General features: G+C 34.3%; 1 protein-coding gene across 3 annotated transcripts in view; it reads right to left on the reverse strand.

Moving 5' to 3' along the window:
- Nucleotides 1-24,161, reverse strand: part of LOC115456126 (dorsal-ventral patterning protein Sog) — an 84,927-nt gene that overhangs the window by 45,849 nt on the left and 14,917 nt on the right. For all 3 annotated transcript variants that reach the window (XR_005112314.1, XM_030185034.2, XM_030185033.2), the window contains exon 2: nt 969-1,072. Coding sequence is in view for 2 of the 3 variants with exons in the window: in XM_030185034.2 (XP_030040894.1) it covers nt 969-1,072 (104 nt within the window). In the remaining variant the exon portion in view is untranslated. The remainder of the gene's footprint in view (nt 1-968; nt 1,073-24,161) is intronic.

Below are 24,161 nucleotides of genomic sequence, written 5' to 3' on the forward strand. Positions count from 1 at the left end.
GGCGTTACACTAATTTCAAACGTTTCTATTCATTTTCTACGGTTTTTTTAATCTATTTTTCCACACGTGAGTTATCGTTAGGATACGTCATTCAGTTGTTATTTTTTGTATTCTATTACCATAAATGATGGTAGAACACCATCTTGTCTAGGCCCAGAACAAAACACTTCGACCCATTCTTATCAACAAGAGTTATAAAAACTCACGACACATCAATTCCTCGAAATTATCGCCTGCTAAACGACACCATGACGACTTCTAGTTTCGGGGTTTGGTTCTCAGGTCATACAAATCAGACCTAGCACTTCTTCTACGGCCCTGAGACGCTAAACCGGCTGACAATAGCTTACCTCGATTGGTATATATATATATATAGCATAAATAATATATCTGAGTAACAATGTAGTGGCGTGCGTGATGTAAACCATTATTTTTACTGGAGCTGGTGATCTTTAATCCACTTGTATTTTTGTCATTTATTTATTTTAAATTTCGAATATTAACATTTTTATGAGTTTCCATATAGCATAGACTGTATGTTTTATAGTTGAAATGGAAATTCGTAGAAAATAATTATATTTGCCGTATAGCGTGGTAGACTGCATTTGACACATAACGCGAAATTTGAAATTCGGACTTCGACTATGACACTAATGACTAGGTTTTCTATATATTTATCCTCTATTTGTATTTGATTGTAGTGCTATTTCATAACTTAACTTATTTGCTGTCATTCTTCCGTCATTATCTCACTCGAATATAAAATTGACGTAAGAAAATACTCATACAACTGTGACCTAATTTTTACAGCCATGTCACCAAAAGACACCGCTCAAATTATTATCTAACCTGGGAATCGAATTAAAGACTTTACATAAGCTACCACTATTCAAAAAAGGCAATTAACCAACTAATTTGTATTCAATACCAATAGACTTAAAACTATAAATAGGCTTGTGAATACGTACCGGTACACACTCACATTTGATGCAGTACATGACTCCGAACGGCGGGCCCAGGTCCGCAAACCACTTGGACCCTAGCTCCTTTGCTTGCTTCCCGAATAGACATTCTGAAACAATGAGAATCAAAGCATTTATATATTTGAATCAACTATTATATACAGATTTATAGCTGTAGTACGATCGATATTCGTTAATAACAAGCTTACAAATCACTTGCATAACATATCTACATCCATAAGTAAGAAATATGAAAATGTCACGTGTAAATATGTGAGTGAAAATATGTTTTTATCCTCATAAACCAAGAATCTCTAAATGTACATGCGTGGATGTAAAAATAGGCAAATCAATTAAAATAATCCCTATAACCGTAAACATATATGATTTATAAGTTTGCGACCGAAAGAACCCTCCAAGCGCAGGTTAACAAGTTGCATTTACATACAGAACTTGTGAGCGAACAACTAAAAATAAAAGTTGCACATCGTAGTGTTAAAATGAAGGTACGTACAAAACAAGTAACGAATATCATTCGAGTCTACGCTACAGATAGCCGCGGCATAAATTGTGATCGGCCACTATTTTAATTTATGTTTTTATAAAAATAAACGTTGAGCCTACTAACAATACGTTTTTTAAATTAACCATTAAGCAGCTATTAGTTTTACTATTAGTCAACACGAATTAGTTTAGATTTAGAATAATTAATTTGCACCTTCAAGTACGTCATTATAAAGATAATATTTCCTTGTAGCGAGGAAAAATAGGTCAAGATTGCTGTAACGCAAGTTACGCTGAAGGCGAGCGTAATTTCTCCGAACGCGGTATGTCCGTTTATGATATTAGAGTTAGACCGCGACGAAATTTCGGCTGTAGACATGATGGCGTCATCCGACTCACAAAACACGTTTCAAGCCGACGCCGGAAACACCATCGACAAATAAAACTATACTGTGTTTGTCTCGTAGATTAGAACTCGTTATGCCGTCCTTAATTCCGTTCTAGGCACAAATCTTCGCGGTATGCCGCCCACAAGTCAATGTTCATTGTGATTACAAGCATTTCCTTGGTCCATATAAGACCCTGTGTACACTACTGCAAATGGCTTTAGTGTTTTTTTTAAGAAACTGTTATTTTCAGTGAAACCAACAAAAAATGATCGTTTTATTAAAATTACGATTACTTTAATAGCGCCTAAATATGGATTTCGAATTTATTTAACTAATCAATATGTTTTATAATCATAATTGAAGGAAGTAAAACAAAAAATGATCTTTAAAGCAACGTAATGACATCATGTATATTAAAGCATTATAAAGCCCCGATGCACAATAAAGATAACATGCCCGTCATGGGAAAATTAATCAAATTATAATAGAATCGTCAATAAACAGTTTACAAAAAACAAACACGGGCCGATTAGGTGTCTGTGGATAGATTGGCTATCTGATGCGCTGGAAGATAAGCGCGGGCTCCATAAATAGGCGTCAATTTTATCTCACTCTACTAACTATTTAATTAACCTCTCTCCAGAGTGCATTGATAAAGGTTGAGAGACATCGCGTGAGAACATATTGCTCTTGATTCTGGCCTTCTGTTGGGTCTTGGAGTTGATATTGCGAGCAATTTACCAGTTTTTGTTGACAAATTTTCATCCATGTTATATTAAGAAAAATTTTACATTTCATCTCATAGAATCTTTAGTAACTGTTAAAACAAATCGTCTAGTCTTTTAATATAATGAAATGTTGGGCAATTATAAACATAGGTATTCATAAGATAATTATCAACATTATTTGATAATGTACAAAATACAAAATAAATATAACTATAGTATTCAGAAAGGTCTTTTAAATTATCTAACAATATGTAAAGCTCAGTTTTACCTATGCATACCATTATATTTCTAGGTATGCTTTATAATTTAAAAGAATGTATCTAAATGAAATACCGCGATAAATTAATTTAAAATAGATAGAATAATGTTGAAGTACTAATTTACTCCGCATATCACGCCTTAATGAACCAGCGACTGGGGAGGCTAACATAAAATAATCAGTTCATGTAACCCCGCACCGACACAATCACGGACAAAAGCCAGTTTGTTAATAGGATTAAAGTTAATGTAAGCAGCAACCCACGACGTCATTACTAATAAGGATGGAGGGTGACGGCGCCGGAGTTGCATGTTCAGGAAGTGACAATCATATTATGTGCGATACCGCGCGTAGTTTGCATATCTCGCAAACTGGCCTATCCTAGCTCGTTGCTAGTAGCTGTGGCACATTCAAAGGGCTTATTACGCGAATTTGTATAATGTATTCTGGCTGCGACACATTTATACAAAAACAATCACGTAATTAGTATGCAGCACGAGTAATGCAAAAAAGATGCTTTAACAGACACCGCCTAATTGTTACGCGCCGCCATGACAGCTGGCAAATGACGTGACACAACTTAATCCCCAATATCTACGCACGCCACTTTTGGATTCTTGAAAACATGTGAAAATATTATCCCTGACATGATTTAGGCATATAAAGTGAGGCGAGACATCGCGTAACCTTCCTTTCGTTTTCTCGGAAACGTTGGCGATGAGCCAGAAACGCTTCGCCAGGGAAATGAAGTATTGGCGACGCCCGTCTTATGCTTCTTTCACGATCTGTTTATGGAATTTGTACCCGATACGACCCGATGTTTATTTTGAATATATCTTGCACATCAAAAAAATCCGATCACAAACATGCCAGATGTTATTTGCAACTATTTTTTACAGGAGCGGTTTGGTTTAGCTTGCGTTTGTAATGTAGGTAATATATTACAGAACGAAACGTAATGTGTGATACGTAGCCGGTGTCACGGTTAGTGTATTGTGTCAGATCGTGATAAGTATAAGTTACACGTGAAGCGATCACAGCTGTGCGGCGAACTCATTGAACCGTTGCCGCGAGACTCGCAACTCTTTTATAAATCCTGTACATAAAGGGTTGAAAGAGGAGTGCGCTGTATTTCAGCGTGCGTGGGTAGCGCATAAATTCTACATTCCGAATTAGCCTTAAGCAGGATATTTTGACAAGCTCTCCGCCGTCACGCTGACTAGTTTACACACTCTCGGGGATATTATATCCAGCGTTATGAACGTAAAATTATGATTATTGTCCCAACGTCGAGACGTTTCGGTATGTTTTTGTTCACATAACCTCAGAAATCCTTGAGTTGAGTGATTATGACTCATATCGTCATATCGTGTATGTATTACATTATAGACATTGTTGCGGTAGCGATGTGGAGCGTCGCGGCGTAGGCGACACGACGCGAGACGTCGCTCACCGCGGGTCATACAATTTACTTTGATCACTGTACCATTACACAAACCCACACGCCAAATAATTGCTCATTGTCCCGCCCCTTGGCGTATGATAGGCACGGGCGGAAAGTGGTTCTGCCCAACCCATATCTCACTAATATTATAAGAGTTTTACAAATTCCTATTTTAGCACGAACGTTCTCGTCTTAACTATGCGTGGTCAGTTACCTAACTGGTTCGGACCAGAGTGTGTTTATCGTCATTATATAAAAATAATATTGTTTGTAGAAAGTATTCAAGACACAAATAATATGTATATAGAATGTAGAACGCTGAGAGCTTACGGTCAAAGCGTGTTATTAACTGCACTCGACACGGCTGGTTAACCGGTAACGAGCGTCATGTGGCACTGAGCCTGGACACCCACCTTCGCCTACCAACTACAATCGCGTAACAAAGCTCTTAATCTATCACGTATTGTGGACAGATATGCTACAGATAATCCAGTGATTAAATCAAAATCACTCCATGAAGAAAACATTGTTTAGGCAGATCACTAATATTCGTTTACCAAAACAACGCCTTAAAATAGTTATGATATATATCTTTCGATTAGAATCAAATATTTCCAAACGTACGGAATGTTTTTGAACTTGCTACTCTACAATGATTTATTTTAATCATGAAAGTCTGAGGACTGTAAGAGGATCTTCGAATATATTATATACATCCAACGCCTAGTTACACGAGAATGCTCGCTATCAAAAACGAACACACTTAGTGTCATCGGCTCACGCTTTAATACGTAATTATGGTACTCAGAGACTCTACAATAGGTTTTTTACGATCACATTTTTTATAGCATAGTCCTACAAACTACCAAGTGTGTCGTTAGGTTACATGGTCATCACCGCCAATAACTAACCATCATTCCCTAATCATCGGTGCATTGCCGACTTTAAAGGAATGGAATAAGGATTAGATCTTTCTTGTAGGAAGTTTAGAGATTGTTTCGGCCTCCGGAACTCTTGCCATGCTAAAAGCAACAGCAAATTGTCATTTCATGTTGGTTTTCTGTAAGATAATAGTGTTACTTCTAGTTGACTTGTTATGCTAAAATGACATAGTGACGTGAGTCTAGCACGATCAAAATATTTCAGACTAAAAAAATACGTAAGCAATCCGTTAATCTACCGAAAACTGTTTTAATTTAAACACAAAAATAAAATCGCAAATATATGCGATATAAACGGTCAAGTCTTTTGATAGCGTTAACTTACAAGATTGAATTTTTTTACAGCTGGAAGAACGTAGACCCGAGTATTTGATAATTTCAACTTTTTCATAACTTTCATACCTCTGCGCGTCCCTAAAAAGAGATACGGAAACCAATAACATTATACATAATAAATACCCGTAAAAGAACAAGCAGTAAGCACATTTAGATTACCGAAATACTTTCTTATGTTTACGCGAATGTTAGACATTAAAATTAAACTATTTTGCAGATTTTATCGCGGCTTTAACATTTTAGTTTTCTCCCGACGTTTCAGACTGCAGCCTATGTGGTCACGGGGGGACAGAATCCCCCATAAACCCCAACTAAGTTAGTAAAACCGAAATAAAATCCGAAAAATAGTTCAATTTTAATACCGAAATACTGTTTTCATTTAAACGCAAACGTTTAAAAACAATAAGTAAGTCAGGACTCAGGTGTGTGATGCTGCGGCGGCGCGTGTATTACGTAAAATGCGAGAGTATCGGATGTCACCAGCAGGTGTTTATCGCAGCTAATAAGAATAACTTTGTCTCGCCTGAATGATGTGTTGCAATGCTATACGTGTAGCAAACCTATGGTTTCGACATCGTGTCTAGCGGAGCCTAGCATAGGCGTTTATGTGATATCTGGCTGGGTTAACTTGTATATCGTTATTTTTTCTTGTTTATGTAACTAAGCAAACAATATTTACTGAGGCAATGTGTCAAATAGGGGAACCTTGCCCACCCTTTGACACCCCACTTGTAAAAACAAATTTAATATTTTTCTTTTGTGAAATTTGGTGACAAAATATAGTCTTTTGTAAAATCATTTAAAAAATATATAATATCTACTTGTAAATAATTACCACTACGTCTAATATATCCAGTCAATCTGTAGAATTTGGGATCTGTCTCCTCAATTTTTACAATTATTTCCTTTTTAGAGAGAATTTGCATACTAAAGAAAATTCAACGGACTAACAATTTGGACTGCCGATTATGTTTGGAGGGTTTACGATGAGAAGAGGTGATTTTCATCATGTTATTTGGTTTCCGTATTATTGAAAAATTAAATTACAATAAAATACCCGTTTTAACATGTACAAATAATAAGTAAATAGTGTACTGCGAAATACTCGATTCAATTTTCAAGCAAAATTTTATACTAACGAAAATTTATTCCACGGTGCCAGTCACGCGCGCCTAAAAAACGTCTTTGGTGTTACACCAGACAGTTTCATAAAATCGAACTCGTTTCGTCTGGGTGATATAAATATACCGGGATAGTAAACACGCGACACAACTGGCGAAATGCAGGCCTATGCAGACAAGACAGAAATAAACGTCTAGCACGGATCGAAAAAATTTTACGCATGCGTAAGTTGTTCCTGAAAAAAAATATTTAAAAGTACAATGATTTCTTATGTTTACGCGAATGTTAGACATTAAAATTAAGCAACTTTTTGGATTTTATTGCGTTTTTTTTTTACTTTACAGATGTTTAACACCTCAGTCCCCCCGTGACCATGAAGGCTACAAAGTCTTCGAAACGTCGGGAGAAAACTAAAATATAAAAAAAACGCAATAAAATCCGAAAAGTAGTTTAATTTTAATATTTAAAAGTTATATACGATCAATTCAAAATATTATATTCAATGAAGTTAGACGAATTGTTAGAATTTATATAATGTATAACATAATTTATGCAATATAAAACCTCTATTGTCACCTTGCCGATGCTTTTATGAATAATGTTAATATCAAAAGTTTCTTCTTTCTTTTTTATTTTATTGGTTCCTAGCCACAGATGTAAATAAACTTATGTCGTGTTACTATGTACGTATTGGTACGTGCAATATCTAAAGATGCTATGAAAACGATAAAAATAAAATATCGCATATAATAAATAATCTAACATTACCTTTTAATTACTAGCAAAACGGATGATTAAAAATAAATATTACGCCACGATATATTTCCTATAATTATGTATATGTTTACTAAAAATAAATAATTAGCAACTGAAGTAATAAATTATTCATGCGAAATATAATCATTTTAACTGCTCTTTATGAAACTTGATCTCCTATGATCGATTATAATTTGACGAAAAAACCGTTGTTGACTTCTTAAAAAGTGTTGATTTGTAATATAAAAACTGTATCTTTAAATACAACTCCCTGCCACTTTTATTGTTAATTGCCCCTGTAAATAATACTGGTAATTGCTATATCAAATTATGCGTTTTACAATTAGAACCGAACATATAATAATGTCAATTACTTGACCCGATAATTCTACCAAACTATCACCGCCATTTCTTTCGGAATGTAGTAGTCAACGTAAAACTAGCGAACTAATGATGTTTTGATATTTGTTTTTTCGTTCCTGCAATATATGATGCAGGGGACTAGCCAAGTATTTGAGTGTTACAAAATATAATAGTGCTGTGCATTAGACTTTTACTCTTTACTCCTCACTAATAAACGAGCTTAATGATAAACAAATTATAGTAAAATAAATTGACCATGTAAAACGCTAACATATTACCACTCAGACATACAAAGAAAACACATGCCAAGATTGCAAAATATATATTTTTTGTGAGGAATTTATATGACAGAACGACGCAGTAATAAGTTTTGTCTGGAGCACGAATAGACCTGACATGATGGCGGCGTTGGCACCATTAGTTTAGAGAGAATCTAGACTTTGGTGTTGCGTTTGGTCTGGTTAGTAAGACTGTCCATAAATAAATAATATCTTCTTCTAATAAATAGCACTCCTCTCCTTTTTCTAAGTTCGGGAGTACATCGATTGTTTGAAGTTATATATACTAACCTATACAAATTATTAAATAAATCATAGTCAATATCTTAACATAATTTAAAGCTCTATCATATATTCTTTATCAATAAATTGAGCATTTCGGGATTTTTAAACTAGATAAGTAAAAATCATTTTTAAAACTCTATAACCCTAACAGTCGACTACGAAGAAGGCGCATTTTAAATGACTTTGAATATTAATATTTGTCAAAAGGAAAAGTAAAATCTGATAGAACACAAGAGGCCCACCAAAACGTAACTTAATACCCAATACCTGTTCACTTAAAGATCAACCAAATCCATTTGAATATTGAAAGATATTGAAAACCAACTCATTAATATTAAAACTATTATTTTATTGACAGAATTAATAGACAATAATTGATATTTATATTTGACTAGATCATCGGACAAGTCGGCGAGCGGTCTGTCGAAGTAGTTTCATTAATTTTCATACAAAGTGTGTGTCACACTCCGCACCTGCATATTACTACACTATTCTCGTGTTTCAAACAAACGCGTTACAACTAATAAATAATAAATTAATGTCAATACGTCACTATTATTATACTTATGATACTAACGTGTTGTTCATTGTGTACATACGATTATTCTATGCCTTATTTAAAGCTAAATATTTATATTTAATTTAATGCTCACACAGCGTTTAACGATTTTGATATAAAACGGAAATAGATTGTAATTGCACTATAAACAAATTATAGTATGTGTAAAGATTATAAATACATGTATATTACAATTTTTATAACATTATATTGCGATATACGAATTAACTTGTTTTGACTCGATGAAGAACTCTCTATCAGAATACAAATATTTTCTCAAACTTTAATAAACTCTCAATTATTCAAATATTGTAATGATATAAATAATATAAACATCTATATTTTACATATGTCATAAATTCGAACTGGTTGCCTATATTAAACACATCTATGTAAATTTATTATATCGCAAATGTGTATCTATTTATCTTCCATTACCATACGCATAAATTAATAGCTAACTATTGTCGTTAAACTGTACCCTACTTTCTATTTCAATAAAACAATGACGCTGTTATCAATCAAGTATCAATCTGACTTCCTTCCAGAAACAAAGCATACACACACATGCAAAGCTTTCGAACTCGCCTGTTCAATAATGCTCTTTGTATGTCAACAGACAAGCTCATAAACCACTTTAATAAATATTTAAATAGCACTAAGCTACAATATGCAAGCTGTAAATAGTTAATTTATTTACTTGACGCGACTTGAATACGTCAAGATTGCACAAAATCCCGCGGAGATGGTATCTATAGGTTTTATAGTTATGGTTGTGTGCAATGTGTAATCGTCCTCACGGTGTGTACACACAATATTCAAGGCAAGGTTGACGACATCAGTCGCAAGCTCGCCTTCCTGCTCCTACCAGAAAACGTATCCATTCCATTTATTGATAGTGTTCACTGGTGGTCTTAACGATTCGTTTATTCATAATTAACTTCCTCCTAATTGAGTGAAAGGATGCATGTATGGAAGCGCGCCGCGGCTCGATAAAGCGACGCCGTAATGCGACCAAATAAACTCGCAAATAAATAATTTGAATGTTTATAGCGAAAATAGATTTTACCGTAATTTTCTCTGACTAGTTCCATTTACATTCATTAACGCGCGGTTTCAAAATAATAACACTCATTTTTCTTGAAGACAACATTTTGTACTCTATGTTGAATTAATTAGTATCCGATCGGATGATTTAGATAAAGTTATCAATTAAGATGTTGTTTTATGAGTTATAGTTCATTTAAAAACATAACACTGCGTGCATAAACGTTCATCAGTCAGTACGTGTGAAGCATAAATTGACTGACAATAATTGTGTGTATTAATAGAGTCTCGTTTCCCTCAACTTTTATTTATTATTGTAGACTTCATTGACTGGGGCCGGCGCCTGCTTGTCGCAATTGTGACTGGTTCTTCTCGTTCTATATGTCCATAATTCAACTTATATTATATGTTTATTTCCAGTGTATACTGATTAAAATGCAAGAAGGCGACGTAAAGGCCGTTTACATTGTCGAACCAATTAGTAGGAACCATAAAAATCATACGAATAATTCTCCTTCCTTATTGGGAGTTTTTGTTGAGCGCCGCGCTGGCGTTATCTTTATTTATACTGTTATAATTTTGGAAAAACAATTATGTCGATACAAATTTACGAGTTGTAGACAGTTGTGTACTCTGTAGTATAAATACGGTGCGCGACGCGAAAGCATTTGAACTATTTACTTGCACACTTATTACCCACGCACACTCGCGCGCGCAGACGGTGTGCACAACATCTCAAAAAAGCATTTTGTATTTTTAATGGCATATTATAGTATGATACACTGGACGCACAGTCTGTCCAGGAGCAGACAGTGGACGAGAGCCAACTTATTCAACAAAAATATCGCATATAATTTATTGAATATCATTCTACGAATGCTTTAAGAGTGAGCGTATCATACAGTTGCACCTCATAAAAACAAACTTAAAAAATATTTTGCGAAAATGTGTCGCTATCGTCTCACCGATATAGCCGGCGATGCATATCACGCCGCACTGGAAAATAATATATCTGTCGTTTGTGAATAGTTTTTATTCGAGAAAACAAATGACAGAACTTTATTTCTCTGTCAAAATAGAACGTCTGGAAACCGCGTCCTTAGCATCGGCAAGGTTAAACAAATTGCACAGATATTTCAAAGAAAAACGATTTGGATTAACGTACATTAGCATGATCTATGGACTTGACTAACTGACTATCGTGATATCCACGTGATCACAGGAATGTACACCTTATGATAAGCAAAAAATATTTTAAGTAGATGAAATTCATCCATGAGATTATTATAAGCCGCGGTGGAATTAAATTTCCGTGATTAGCATTAGTGAATCCACGTGAAAGAGACAATGAACGCGTCGTAGCGCATACGCCTACACTTATCAAATGCCGCCTTACAGCCAACAGAGTTATCAATCAGACAGCAGAAATGCAAATTTTAATTGTCGCCAGGGCTGAGTTGGTGTCGCGCGATATTATGAACACAATTTATTTGCACGGCGCACATGCGCCTCGGGGCGGGGCGAGCCGCACGCACTGCACTATAGAGGGAGACAACCGCCAATTATGAATAAACTAGCTCTACTACTATGTTAATAAGATTTGAGATTTTTCCTCGGAGATTTCACCGAGCGAGTACACTCTCATTAATGGTTTTGTGGCTCCGCTATCGGGCTTAGTAGAAAGCATCATAATCTGAAGCGACGCGCATACGTATCTCCAGTTACTAGTTATATTTGCTTGTTTACTGTAAGTGCAAAATCTATTCGAGTCTGAACACTTAACCGATGCTAATATTAGCTACTAAGATCAGGATGCTGTATCTCATCAGTTTAAATACCCAATCTATGGGACGGTATCTATTTTATTATGCACAAGATGTAAAAAATAACCGACTCACCGAGAGCGAATGTTTTGCACAAAGCAAAAACTGAGATCATGAAAATCTTTATTATTATTATAACTTGGAAATATTTCAATAAAAACACAGAATAATGAATAAACACACAGTTTGTTTAACACACCAAGTTTAGCCTGGGCCTGGCTATCCACGAGCAACATTGTATTGCTGTTGATAAACATATTCTCGATCGGTATTATTTATAAAATAACTTTATGCAAACGACGTCCTCATAAAAGCAATGTTCAAAAAGAATTCCAATGATCAATGTTCAAAGTTATAAAGCGAGTACGAGTTTTGCTGGCAAAATCCGCAGTAGGTTCGTCGCGGTAAATCAGGCTCGGATTCTCACAGTGGAATTTCGATTACTAGGCGCGTATAGGTCCCCCATACATTATTTTAGTTAGATCAATCAGATGTTTGTAAAAAGTTTAATTGAATATACCGAATTACCAAGGTTACGTATCGAACGAGCCTTAGTACCGTCGTATTTATGTTTACGCCATTTTAGCTTCATGAAGCATATCACAACTCACTCCATTTGAGTTTAAAAATGGAAATTTACATAAAAGTATCTGCATGGTCTGAGGGCGAGACGAAAAGCGGCGAGACGGGCACGAACACGACCCCATTTCTCGCTAAATATAATTTTACTTGATCATTTAATTATATGGAGATTAATGGGCGGGCGGAGATGCCAACATTTACGTTAGTAAACAGTACGATAAGGTAGCGAACGCTCTCCGAGTGACACGTAGGGAGGCTCCCTGCAGTGAGCACTGACGACAAACACGCTACGCATCGCTCAGCCACTGACTTTTTGTCTGTCACCGTTCACACAAGTAAACAGGACGAGCGAAACCGTGTTAATACTATTGGGATATTCAATGTACGCGATCGCTTGTGGTATATAAAAATGTAATGACGCGTTAACCTAGCCCGTACTTAAGAGTACTACGCGGGTGGGCCCACTTATTCGCATATTTGATGCATACTTATGCGAGCACGTCATTTACATATCAAGCAATAGTGTCGCCATACGATCGCTTCATGTGCAACGCCTATACGCGGTGTTTCACGTTCGGATTATACAAGCTTATTTTTTATTCGGGCGCGGCAAAGTAATCCTACTAAACCTGATGGTAAGTGGAGTGTGGTCAAATAGAATATCGATTATGCCGGCCTGTTGGAACTACATATTCCCTGGCTGATCCTAAAACGCAACACACTTACGTGGGCTACTATAGTGAATTTGGACACCTTGTATACGGTGTGTACGAAGTATTTATCGAAAACTCATATGTCGAAAATGTTTCTCTAAATTCCGAATTAATTTGAACATTGTTTTAGGAAACACTCTATATATTTTGTGCAGTAAAACTTTATTAATCCAAGAAGTCCTTTTCGATTAATGAAAATTGCATCAACAATCAATTCCTATTAAGCTCGATTATTTTCTCGGGCAAGAAACGCTAACATTATTTTTATTATAAGAACACACTAAAATTGAGATAAGAGAAACGTACAAAATATAACTACAATAAATGCTATCTATGGAGATAGTCTCCATTTCCTTGCGACACAAATTTACATTAGAAAATTATTATTTGAAATATTAATGGCAGATAAGATATTAAAATTAAAAATCATTTAGTAATTTAATTACATTAACCTCGCCTTTCTACGGAAAATTAATATCAAGACAATTATTTTTCCCATATTCTTTACAACATACAATAAAACATTTATTATGCAACACCTAATAAAAAAAGTGATTTATCTTTTTGCAATATGATATTACGCCGTACATTACAAATATAACATTAAATTAAGTAATTAAAGACCTCTATCGGTGGTTACCTATCAACCCGGTTATCTATTAAATTATATTATCTGTATTTTCATAATAATCACACGAATACAATACGGGGAAAGGGTATCAACAAAAATCAAATACAAGATAATGTATCCTTGAACGCGTTCTAAAAATCAGCATAGATATAGTATCACTTAATTGAATAATAAGTCACTTGGTATAAAGCTCATACGGAGTACAATTTATGGGCTCATTTCTTTATCTGTTTACATTTATTTGAAATTGTGGTCATTACAGACATAACGTGTAGCTGAGGGCAGGGAAAAGGATCAATATTTTTTTATCAAACATTCATTATACATATATATCTATTCATACAATGTGCTTTCCTCCATAATCTGTAGTATACACATTGAACCGAATGTTCATGTATGATTTATCTTGTATTATATTTGTTGTAACTAACGTGAGGCTTTTAATATTCTAGAATAGTCCTATATATTTTAAATGCCCGGAATAAAACAAATGTTTACAAGTTCCACTTAACTGTTCCTTGCATCGATATTTTACGAAAAAGATAATTTCGCACCGAACCTCACAAAATAAAAATCGATATAATTAATTCGATTCCGTCCTTAAACCAACGATGAGTTAAAAGCGTTATTTATATTAAGCGAGTATAGTGACAACGCGTCTTTCTACGCCTCTCCACGTCCTAATTAAAATTTAATTTTAGATTCAGACGCGGGATTCATTAAGGAACCTTTTATATTGTTAACCTTAAAACGGTAGCTTCGAATGGATAAAGCGATTAGTGATGTTACACAATATTTTTTGTAGATACGCCTCTCATAATTAACGTTAATGTCAATTTTATCTTGTTAGGCGCAGCGTGCGAGTAAAATAACAATATCTTCTAGCCTTATAACACGTCAACATGTCAACTTATGCACAGATACTTCCTAAAAAAATCACGATATAATAAAAACATAACTGGTTCACGTAATAAGATTTGCCAAGTTACGTTTGTTATGACTTTGTCTATTTGGAAAAAACTATCCACCGACTATAAACGCCAAAACTTCGGTCTACCATAATCTATGAATTATTTTATAGCTACAATTGCAGCATCCTTTAATACGCACCACTCAATTTAAGTGTGTATTAGAATATAAATGATGTACCCTGGCACCTACCACAAGAACCGCCATATTTAATTTTATATAATAAATATAAATGTGATATCATGTACCAATAGGTCAATAGGTTCGCCGAGCCGTGTGTCCGATTGTCGTCCGTTCACTAGACCATGCATCGATACTACAAAACTAAGACCTAGCACTAAACCACATGAATAGATATGTGACCTAACGCCTTTCATGCATACAAAATCGATCTACGCAGTTTCTTTAATGATTGGGATCATTGACCATCACTTCAATGAAATCAACATTTGTTTGTATTACAAATGAAACGAATCGAAAAAAAGAAAAACGTTTGCCAGTTATAAATGTACGTAGATAAATTGTAATAAGATTGTCTGTGTTTAAAGATGTTGTTCATAATTTACAAGTGTTACACTAAATTGCTTTTTGTACGTTTGTTTGTAATTACGTGTTATATCTCATCACTGTATTTTCACAGCCTTATGCCATTGCGTCAAACTAAGATGAAATATTTTATAAACTGAAGAACTGTATAGAGTTTATGACAGTTCCTGGTGTCTATGCAGTATCTGTAACACATACACTACGGAGAACAAATTAAAACGAATCTACGTATCCGTAACTTCGATGCAGATGGAGTCGAAGGAAAGGCTAGTTTAAAAATAAGTTGATAAAATTTTATAAAAAGAATACAAATCTAGGCCGGAGGGCGTGTCGTGCGAGTTTGAGTAATGACCGGCGCGAGCGCAGCCGCTCAGCGTCGCACTGTGACGCACTGGGATTTGAATACAATGCCGCTATAGCTCAGAGCCGCCCGCGCCCCCGCACCGCCACACACCCTTGCCCCTGCGCCCGCGTGCACGCATGCATAATCCTTTGCGATTTATTACAAATCTGCCACATTCCCCGCAATGCTAGTGTCACTTGTCTTATGGATGGCCAGTCAAAAATACTATCTGTAATTGGTGACTTTTCAAGGACGCTTAGGACAAAATAAATAGTAGCCTAACTTTATCCTGTATCTAATTTAGATTACAGTTATAGAGATTAATGAATAAATACTCAAGTAGAACTTTTTATTCACCTAAATATTTTTTGAGGAACATATCCTCAATATGTCAGATCCACAATATTATGATACCACATCGAAGTATGATGAATAAATCGTATACATCGTGAATTTATATTATCATAAGGTGAAGGTTTTATAACGTAATACGGTACACGGTTTTACATAATATGTCACGTAAAAACATACTGATATTCACATAAAATATAATTATGTGATTGTGGCCATATTAGTCTAGTTCAATATTTATCGAAGCCAGTAGTAATTATTTGACTTGTTCTCTATTCGCAAGAGATCTCAACGGTCCGCGTACAATGTACATATTACATGCACTTATTGTCACTTGGTCACATTGAAGTTGCACGATGCACAATTTATTCATAATGCCTAGACGTATCTTATACATATGAATTTAAAAATACAAAGCTGTGCGTAATAAATACTAGTGATATATTATCACTGAGCTAAAAATAAAATTTTGTAGATATTTTTATATTATTTGCATACGACATGTGCAAACCCACCGGCCGTATGAAAGTGAATCCAATATCAATTGACCTCCATTTGATGCTTGTTTGTAATTAATGACTACCGATCAATGCGAAGTTATTGACTTCATATGATTCTTTTAGCTTTAAATACCACTGTACAAGGTTATATTGTTTTCGCTGGAGCCAGTCTCCAGTACATATAATAATCGCCGAATTATTGAAAAGTGATATCATTACGGACTACGTAAACCGACATTTAGCAATAAAAAACAACGTCAATTAAGATAAATGTGTACACATTACTAATACAAGTCGTAGGAATTCAAATAATTACTATTTAACGACAAAAAAACTCACCAAATATTATTATTAACAAGCATCATTAGATTGACACTTCATATCCACGTACAATGTGTGAGAGCAAAAATGCGTAGACAATGGGAAAAGGCGAACAGATCGTCGTGGCGTCCTCGATAGCGGCAACCATTGGCCCCAGCGATGCCTATTTGGGATCAGAAGGCCCTATTTGGAAGGCTGCGTTTCGAGTTGAGATCGATATCGGATGGCGGCTGTGAAGCGACGCCGTCAGCGGACCCTCGCCGCCTCCAACCTCGTTTATGGATTTTACATATTATTAATCACTTGCCACTATCCGTACTGATTGCTCTCACACACTGCAATTTTCAAGACCATCGCTCATTGTACTAGTCCGTTTATAAAAGGCTAACTCTTACCGTTTATTTATTTCGCTTTTTATTTTATAGTAGGATGTTTTTAACAAAAAATGGTATTCTTTTGTCTGAATTTTTTTAATTACTAGCAGTTTAGACAAAAGTTACGCGTCATTAAAATTTAACTTGCTTGTTCGTAACATTGCAGAAATACTATTTTCGACACAGTTAGAGATAAAAATTAAGAATCAATAAAATAATATGGTAACACTAAAATTTTACTGTTCACGAATTCAAATGCCGCTTTGAGCCCACTGACCATTGCCACCAACATATTCAAAGTTATACATTGTCAGAAACAAATACAATCATTGCCAATAATCGCGTAGAATAACGTCATTCGATAACATACACATCGACACAGACATACAATATACAAGTCTTATAGAGATCAGCGGTAGTAATTAACGTATCTACCATTATAACCAACATTTTTGTTCTTAATTCTATTAAAAAATAATTAGACTGTTCAACAAACGCTCAAATATATCAATTGAATTAATATTTATACTGAGAAATTTGCTGAGTAAAACTATGGCATAAAGTTTCGCCCAAAGAGATATTACTCCACTAATCATTAATATATATTCCCATATTCATGATATTAAGAAGGAACCGATTCTTAAAAACAAGCAAACGAAGTTCATATACATTTACTAAAATTACTACACTTTTATAATATAACTGCATAGAGTACAATTATTCTTTGTATATTTAGTTAACTCTACATAGTCTTATACATTGGATGACAGTCCATCCATTAACCTGATACGGGTCATGATAGTATAACCCAAATACCCGTCAAATCTTAATGTTAAGTCATTTACCCAACAGATATGTATGCGAGCAAAACACAGATTAAAATGTTTGACCATTACGGGAAATTAGCCATAATTGTACCATAATGTTTGGTTTTAATTTCGCGTAACAAAGTACACATACGTGAACACGTCATAAGCTAATTATATCCCGCGGATCCCTCGGAGGCTCGTCCAGGATATGGCGTAATGTTTAGCAACCGAAGGTACCACTGAGCGATCGAATTTAATATTAGTCATAGGTACATTTGTTCGTTTCAGTGCTTAGTATCAGAAGGTGATGATACATACCAAATGATTGTAAAACAGCAGCGCGTATGACTTCTGATTGATGTGTTTACTGATACAGAAACGGTTTTTCTTATTATTCAACTTTCTTGCGTAGCTACATGCGGATGTTAGACAAAACCTTTATTTAAATATCTGATGTTAATTTATTTGAAGTCATGCGTGCTACAAACAAATTAAATAAAAATTTTAAATTTCAAAATATACTATCTGGTGTGCATAAACACTCTTTTATTCTCATTTTGTGGCCAATACAACGATGCTAACTTTGTATTGTTTGATATCGGTATAGTATAGCTGAACCAAACTTACCAACTTTAATATGCTTTAGATTTTCTGTCCGATTGTTTTAGTAGATTAATTCAATAGATTTTTTATTGATCACTCAACTAAGTGTTTTTACTAACTAAGTAAAATCTCAACAAACAAGGGGCGAAAATATCTCTTGACGGGCGGTATAATTATGAATTATAAAATGTTGACTGTATCATATCTAATATTTTTTGCATACCCAATGATCAAATACACACTTTAGTTTGTGTTTCCGTCAATTTCTGATTTATGATTTTTTTTTTATAAAATATAAACTAAATATATACAAAAATACGTGCGACAGTACGTACGACTGAAGTTATAGTCACAACAAAAGTTATTAGCTATAAACCTGGAACCAACATGGTTTTTGATCATTACTTTGTTCCGAACGGTTACTAAGCTGTTTCGCGAAATTCAATAGTAAAGCATAAATTCGAATATTATGAACGATATAAATCAATGTATAAAATATGTTAGCTATATAATAGCTTGTTGGCAATATATTACTATGTAAGTTGTTGGAATATACGGATATCTATTTTAATTTGACAATACAAGAAGTAAAAAGCCACTGGCTTGTAATTTCAAATATGAAATACAAACGCAATTTAGGTTTATTTCTTTACCGCTGAATAACTCGTCGATACTATTCACAGCTAAAAGTTTCGTAGAACAATAATTTTACGTAACATCTATTTAATGTGTATCCCTTTTTAGCTATTATCAGTACGTATGAAAGCAATGATTTATACCTGTCAACGATAATAATTAAATCATATACAGAGCATTGATAACGTTATAAATATTATCTAATCTTTTGTCGTGAAAAAGCAATACGTTATAACACGTCAAACTACATTAATTTACACTTAATAAAGCACATAAACACGAATCATTTCGCAAAGGCCGTCCAGATATTATGTAATGAACTAAAATATATCGATTTGTTAAGGAAGGAATGCCTATTCTAGCTAACCGAACTTAAATACCTTCTAGACAGTTGGGCAATCCATAAAGTCGTGTTTTAATCATTGTACTCGACTCTCGTATTCAACTGACTCAATATAAATTACTAATTTGATAGTTGCGAGTTTACATTTCGCTATGGATGTGGCAAAAATAAGTTTAAATAAACCAACTATTAATATTCTTTCTTATTTGCTTGCTCCAAATTTTAGTATACACAAACATTTCTAAACATAATGAAACCAGGGAAGTTTAAAAATGTTATATTGTACGTAATATTATTATAAGTTATAACAAACACAGATATCCGACAGACTACGATAGTAGTAATTTTCTTATATTTGATGAGGCATTAGTTTTGCACAATATCTGTTTAGATACAGAAATGTATACGATACTTATAATAGTGTAAAAATAAAATATTTCAAAGTTATTAGTGATACTTAAACGAAAACCACCGAGTCGCTATGCAAACACCGCTTTTGAAGTTTGTAACCAGTCTCATTACAATTCCTTATGAGACTTAATACCTATTGCTATAGAGTGGTGTTTGTCAAATTAGGCAATAAAGCCGCCTTGTGAGCGCTGACGGCTTTCAGAGTCTATAAGAAATAAGGGAGCGATGAAATGCTACCGCACCAATGCGGTGGCATTTGATCTTAATCCGTTCAGCCATTTCACCGTAACAATCAAACAAACAACCACCCGTATAATATTAATAAAGATGTAAATTTTAACTCAGAAAAAGGATAAGACTAATATCTAACAATAGATATACTTAAAATAATGTAATTTCAGGCAGTAGACAAAATCAGTTTGAGAGCCTATGCTTTAGTGACAACCACAGTCCTGTCCCATCCAGTTCTTTGTAATTAAAGTGTACTATTGCTACTGCTTAGGAGCTGAATGGTGCTCGATTTCAAGCCAACAGAACTAATATAAAAATGTTAATGTTTTCTTTATAACAGTGACCTAGTAAAAATGTGACCCTTGGCGGAAATGGACGTCCACCGACCGTATGTATACCACATCAAATCTAAGTACCATTTTAATAGGTTTACGCTAATTTCATTCAGGCAATTGTTTTATCAAAAAGTGGCCACTTTAGTGTAAAACTTTCCAGCCACTCTTAGAGCTGGACATTTCTATGAATTCATAATTGTGAAAACTGATCTGTTTATAATTTTAGCGATGTTCAATTCATAATTTCTGATTAGACATAAGATTTTTTCATATAACTGTAAAAATATTTTTTCATAATTTAATAAACTCTACCATAATACAATGAAATTTATATGAGGTGGTAAATTACACCTTGATCCATATAAACTAAGTCTAAGGAAAAAATCCGGATAAATGCAAGCCGGACTCGCACACTGGGGATTCCGTACAAACTAGTTTATTTTTTTATTAAAGAACATATTAATCGTTTTTAAATTTTCTTCTTTACATATGCTGTAAGATATTTTGATTCTAGGTCAATAGAAAATACCCTATAAATTTTGATTCCCTTGTGAAAATCAAAATAGGCGACATGAACGGACATACCATTTGTCACAACAAAGAGAGCCCCTGGACCCGAGTATTTGATATAAATTTCAACTTGATACCTCTATGCGTTTCTGAAGATAAAAGTCTTGACAGACACATAAACGGACAGAGGGACAACAAAGTTACTTATAATGGTTCTTTCTGAGCTTCTGAGCAAAGACTTCTAAAATTATATAGAGCGGACATTGGGTACATCGTCATACAAAAATTTTGCGCTTATGTGATGGCTACTCAATTAACCGTAAAACATCAATGTAAAATACTTCATATTTTTTCCATATCACAATTTGTGCGTTTTTAATGCGAATATTAGCATATTTTCTGTAAATTTATTATTTTTGTATAAATATTTAAGGACGCTGTGACATCTTGTGACAAAGACATTTCAAATAAGACAACGGCTTATTACCAATTGGTAGTCACTTTTGAAGCAAATATTTAGCCCTGATGTTCGGTCTATAACTAACTATATTATAGTTTAATGTCTATTTCTGAGATACGGAACTCTAAAAATGAACAAAAATTATCAGATAGACCTAAAATAGGTACTGAATAAGAACGCTTATTATTGAAGAGGAAAAATATTAAGGGAACTTTATAACGCAAATACATAACTAATAGGAATAAGTTAAACGTGCAAACCTGAACACGGGCTTTGCATATAAATGTCATTTGCATGACGTAGTAGTACGTCATGTCACTTCACGTCAAATATTTTATTTAACTATGACGTCTACGTCACGAAGACTTTATTGTACTGTGTAAAATACAAAAAATTGTTTCATTGTATAAATATGCATCTTTTGTATAATCAAGTTGTAAAGATAATATTTTATAATAGTTGACAGAGATTTTAATTTAGTTACATTTGTATTAAAAAGATTCATACATAACAGACTTGTATTCAATATTACTTTATAATTATATCTGAATAATATCCCGTATTCTTATCGTATTCTATTTGAATTGCAATATCACAAATAAAATCATATTATTCAACAATCAATAATAAGTAACACAGATATTTAGACAAACCGTAGATTTTGATTTTGTTTTCATAGTTCTTTCAGTACAAATGGTTATACGTCTATATCTTTAATTATTATATGTTGCGCAATTTATGTGTTGGAGATTATTTCAATATATGTTTTTGTATTAGTGTAATGTGTAGGAAGGCAGACAAAATGACTCAGAGAAATGTTATGTAAAACTATAGCAGACATCAATCTGCACATAGTAGAGGGCCCATTTAATTTGTCGCGACGTAAATATTTGCGTGCCATGTACATATGTCAGCGAACCACTATTTCTTACTCGCTGAATAACTTCGTCTCTGCTGTTTTCACCACATTCTGTTCTAATAACAAATACCTCGTAAAACGTCTGGGTCTTTACGTGAAATGTTCTAGTAAATTTATTGACGTACATACATGAAGCCGTTAAAAATCACACAAATTTCTAAACAATTTATACTAAACAAAACAGTTCAAGGAAAGTTTTAATGATATTTTTTCTTCATGCATATATATTTCTTGATCATTTAGTTATCGCATGGAAATGTTGAAAGTCAGGAAGGTCCTAAAAAATACTTTGAATTATTAACTTAATATCAGTGGAAATTTAATAATAAAATTCACTCGAGGTAGCTGCGTATACGAGCCTGGTCGCCTTTCACACTAGCAGTTATCCACTTTGTGGTTAGCCAACGCCGTATAACACAAAATGCCCGGTTACTGTTTGTGGCCAACTCGTGCTATAGAAAGGCCCACTTATAGGAAGCATGTGTTTCGTATAAAAATAAATCTATTTCTTGTTGGAACAAACCGCAAAATGAATCTTTAGCGTTTAAAAGCTGACTAGGGGCGCAGTAATAAGTATTGCCATTATCATCAGAATGTCCCAGTAGCAATGACGAGGCAGCACCTACAGAGCTGTATAAAACCGCCACTGTTATTTAGAACATATCACCGTATCTAACGCTGCAGTCCGCCGAGATTGTCTTGCTATTTACCGGGGGCGCCTCACACTGCGTTTATTTAATCGCACTCTCTCGGCTCTACATCGGCTCTACGTTAGAACTCGTTTATCCAAACGGCTATCGGTTCTACGACAGATAGTAAATATAAAAATCATTATTTATAGTCTTATGTTCTTTTGAACGTAAATCTAAAGATTATCCCATCGGTGTCGGCTCGAGATATATGTTTTAAAGGCTTCGGTATTTGTAAAACGCTAAACGAATACTTAAACGTGCGCAGTAGCGTAATGATTTTACGAGCGGGGCATGAATTTACGTGAAATGTTTTAAAATTTATTCAACCCGTACCGGCCATAATTTGTGAATTATATTAAATTTTTGCATGAGATAAGATGAAATTATTTGTTAAGTGTTGGGGAGAGTGGCGGCCGACAGGGACACAGTAGTGTTGACTACGCGCGCGCGTGCCTTTAATCTGAATGAGTGCTCGTTAAAAACCAACCCGCCATGTAATTAGCGGCCGGCAGAACTAAAGGCAATGAAAATAAAACAAAGTCGCCATGTCTCACGGCCCCAGGCGCCTCGTGACTGCTCTCACGGATTCATCACGAAATTTTACACTCGTACTGCATCTTGTTAAGTGTTATGAAACACATTTTGTATATCACTGTTCAAACCGATCGGGAAGTGCGCCGCGATTTTATAAAGAAATATAATTGTATACACTACAGCTTTTATATTATATTCAATTGAACATTATATTTTTTTATCTGAGATAAGGTATATTAATACATTATCCATCATTCCGAAGCTTCGTCAGACTAACCGCTAATCAATTATATCATATTGATAAAAAATAGTTTACAATCTTTCAGTGTAAGTTTAGAGATAAACCGATGATTAATGAAAATAAAAAAGCGTTGTTTCACAGTATGTGGTCCGCGGCTGCCTGATACAAAATAATAAAAATTACAAATTGATTAAGCGCTGACCGATAACACGATAAGTAATGATTTCAATATCAACGGTAGATGATAATTAAATTTTTAATCTTAAAATAGATTTAATGTTATATTTCCATAATATTAATTTAAATAAGTG

The sequence above is a fragment of the Manduca sexta genome, chromosome 14, assembly GCF_014839805.1.
Source record: "Manduca sexta isolate Smith_Timp_Sample1 chromosome 14, JHU_Msex_v1.0, whole genome shotgun sequence".
Classification (NCBI taxonomy): Eukaryota; Metazoa; Arthropoda; class Insecta; order Lepidoptera; family Sphingidae; genus Manduca; species Manduca sexta.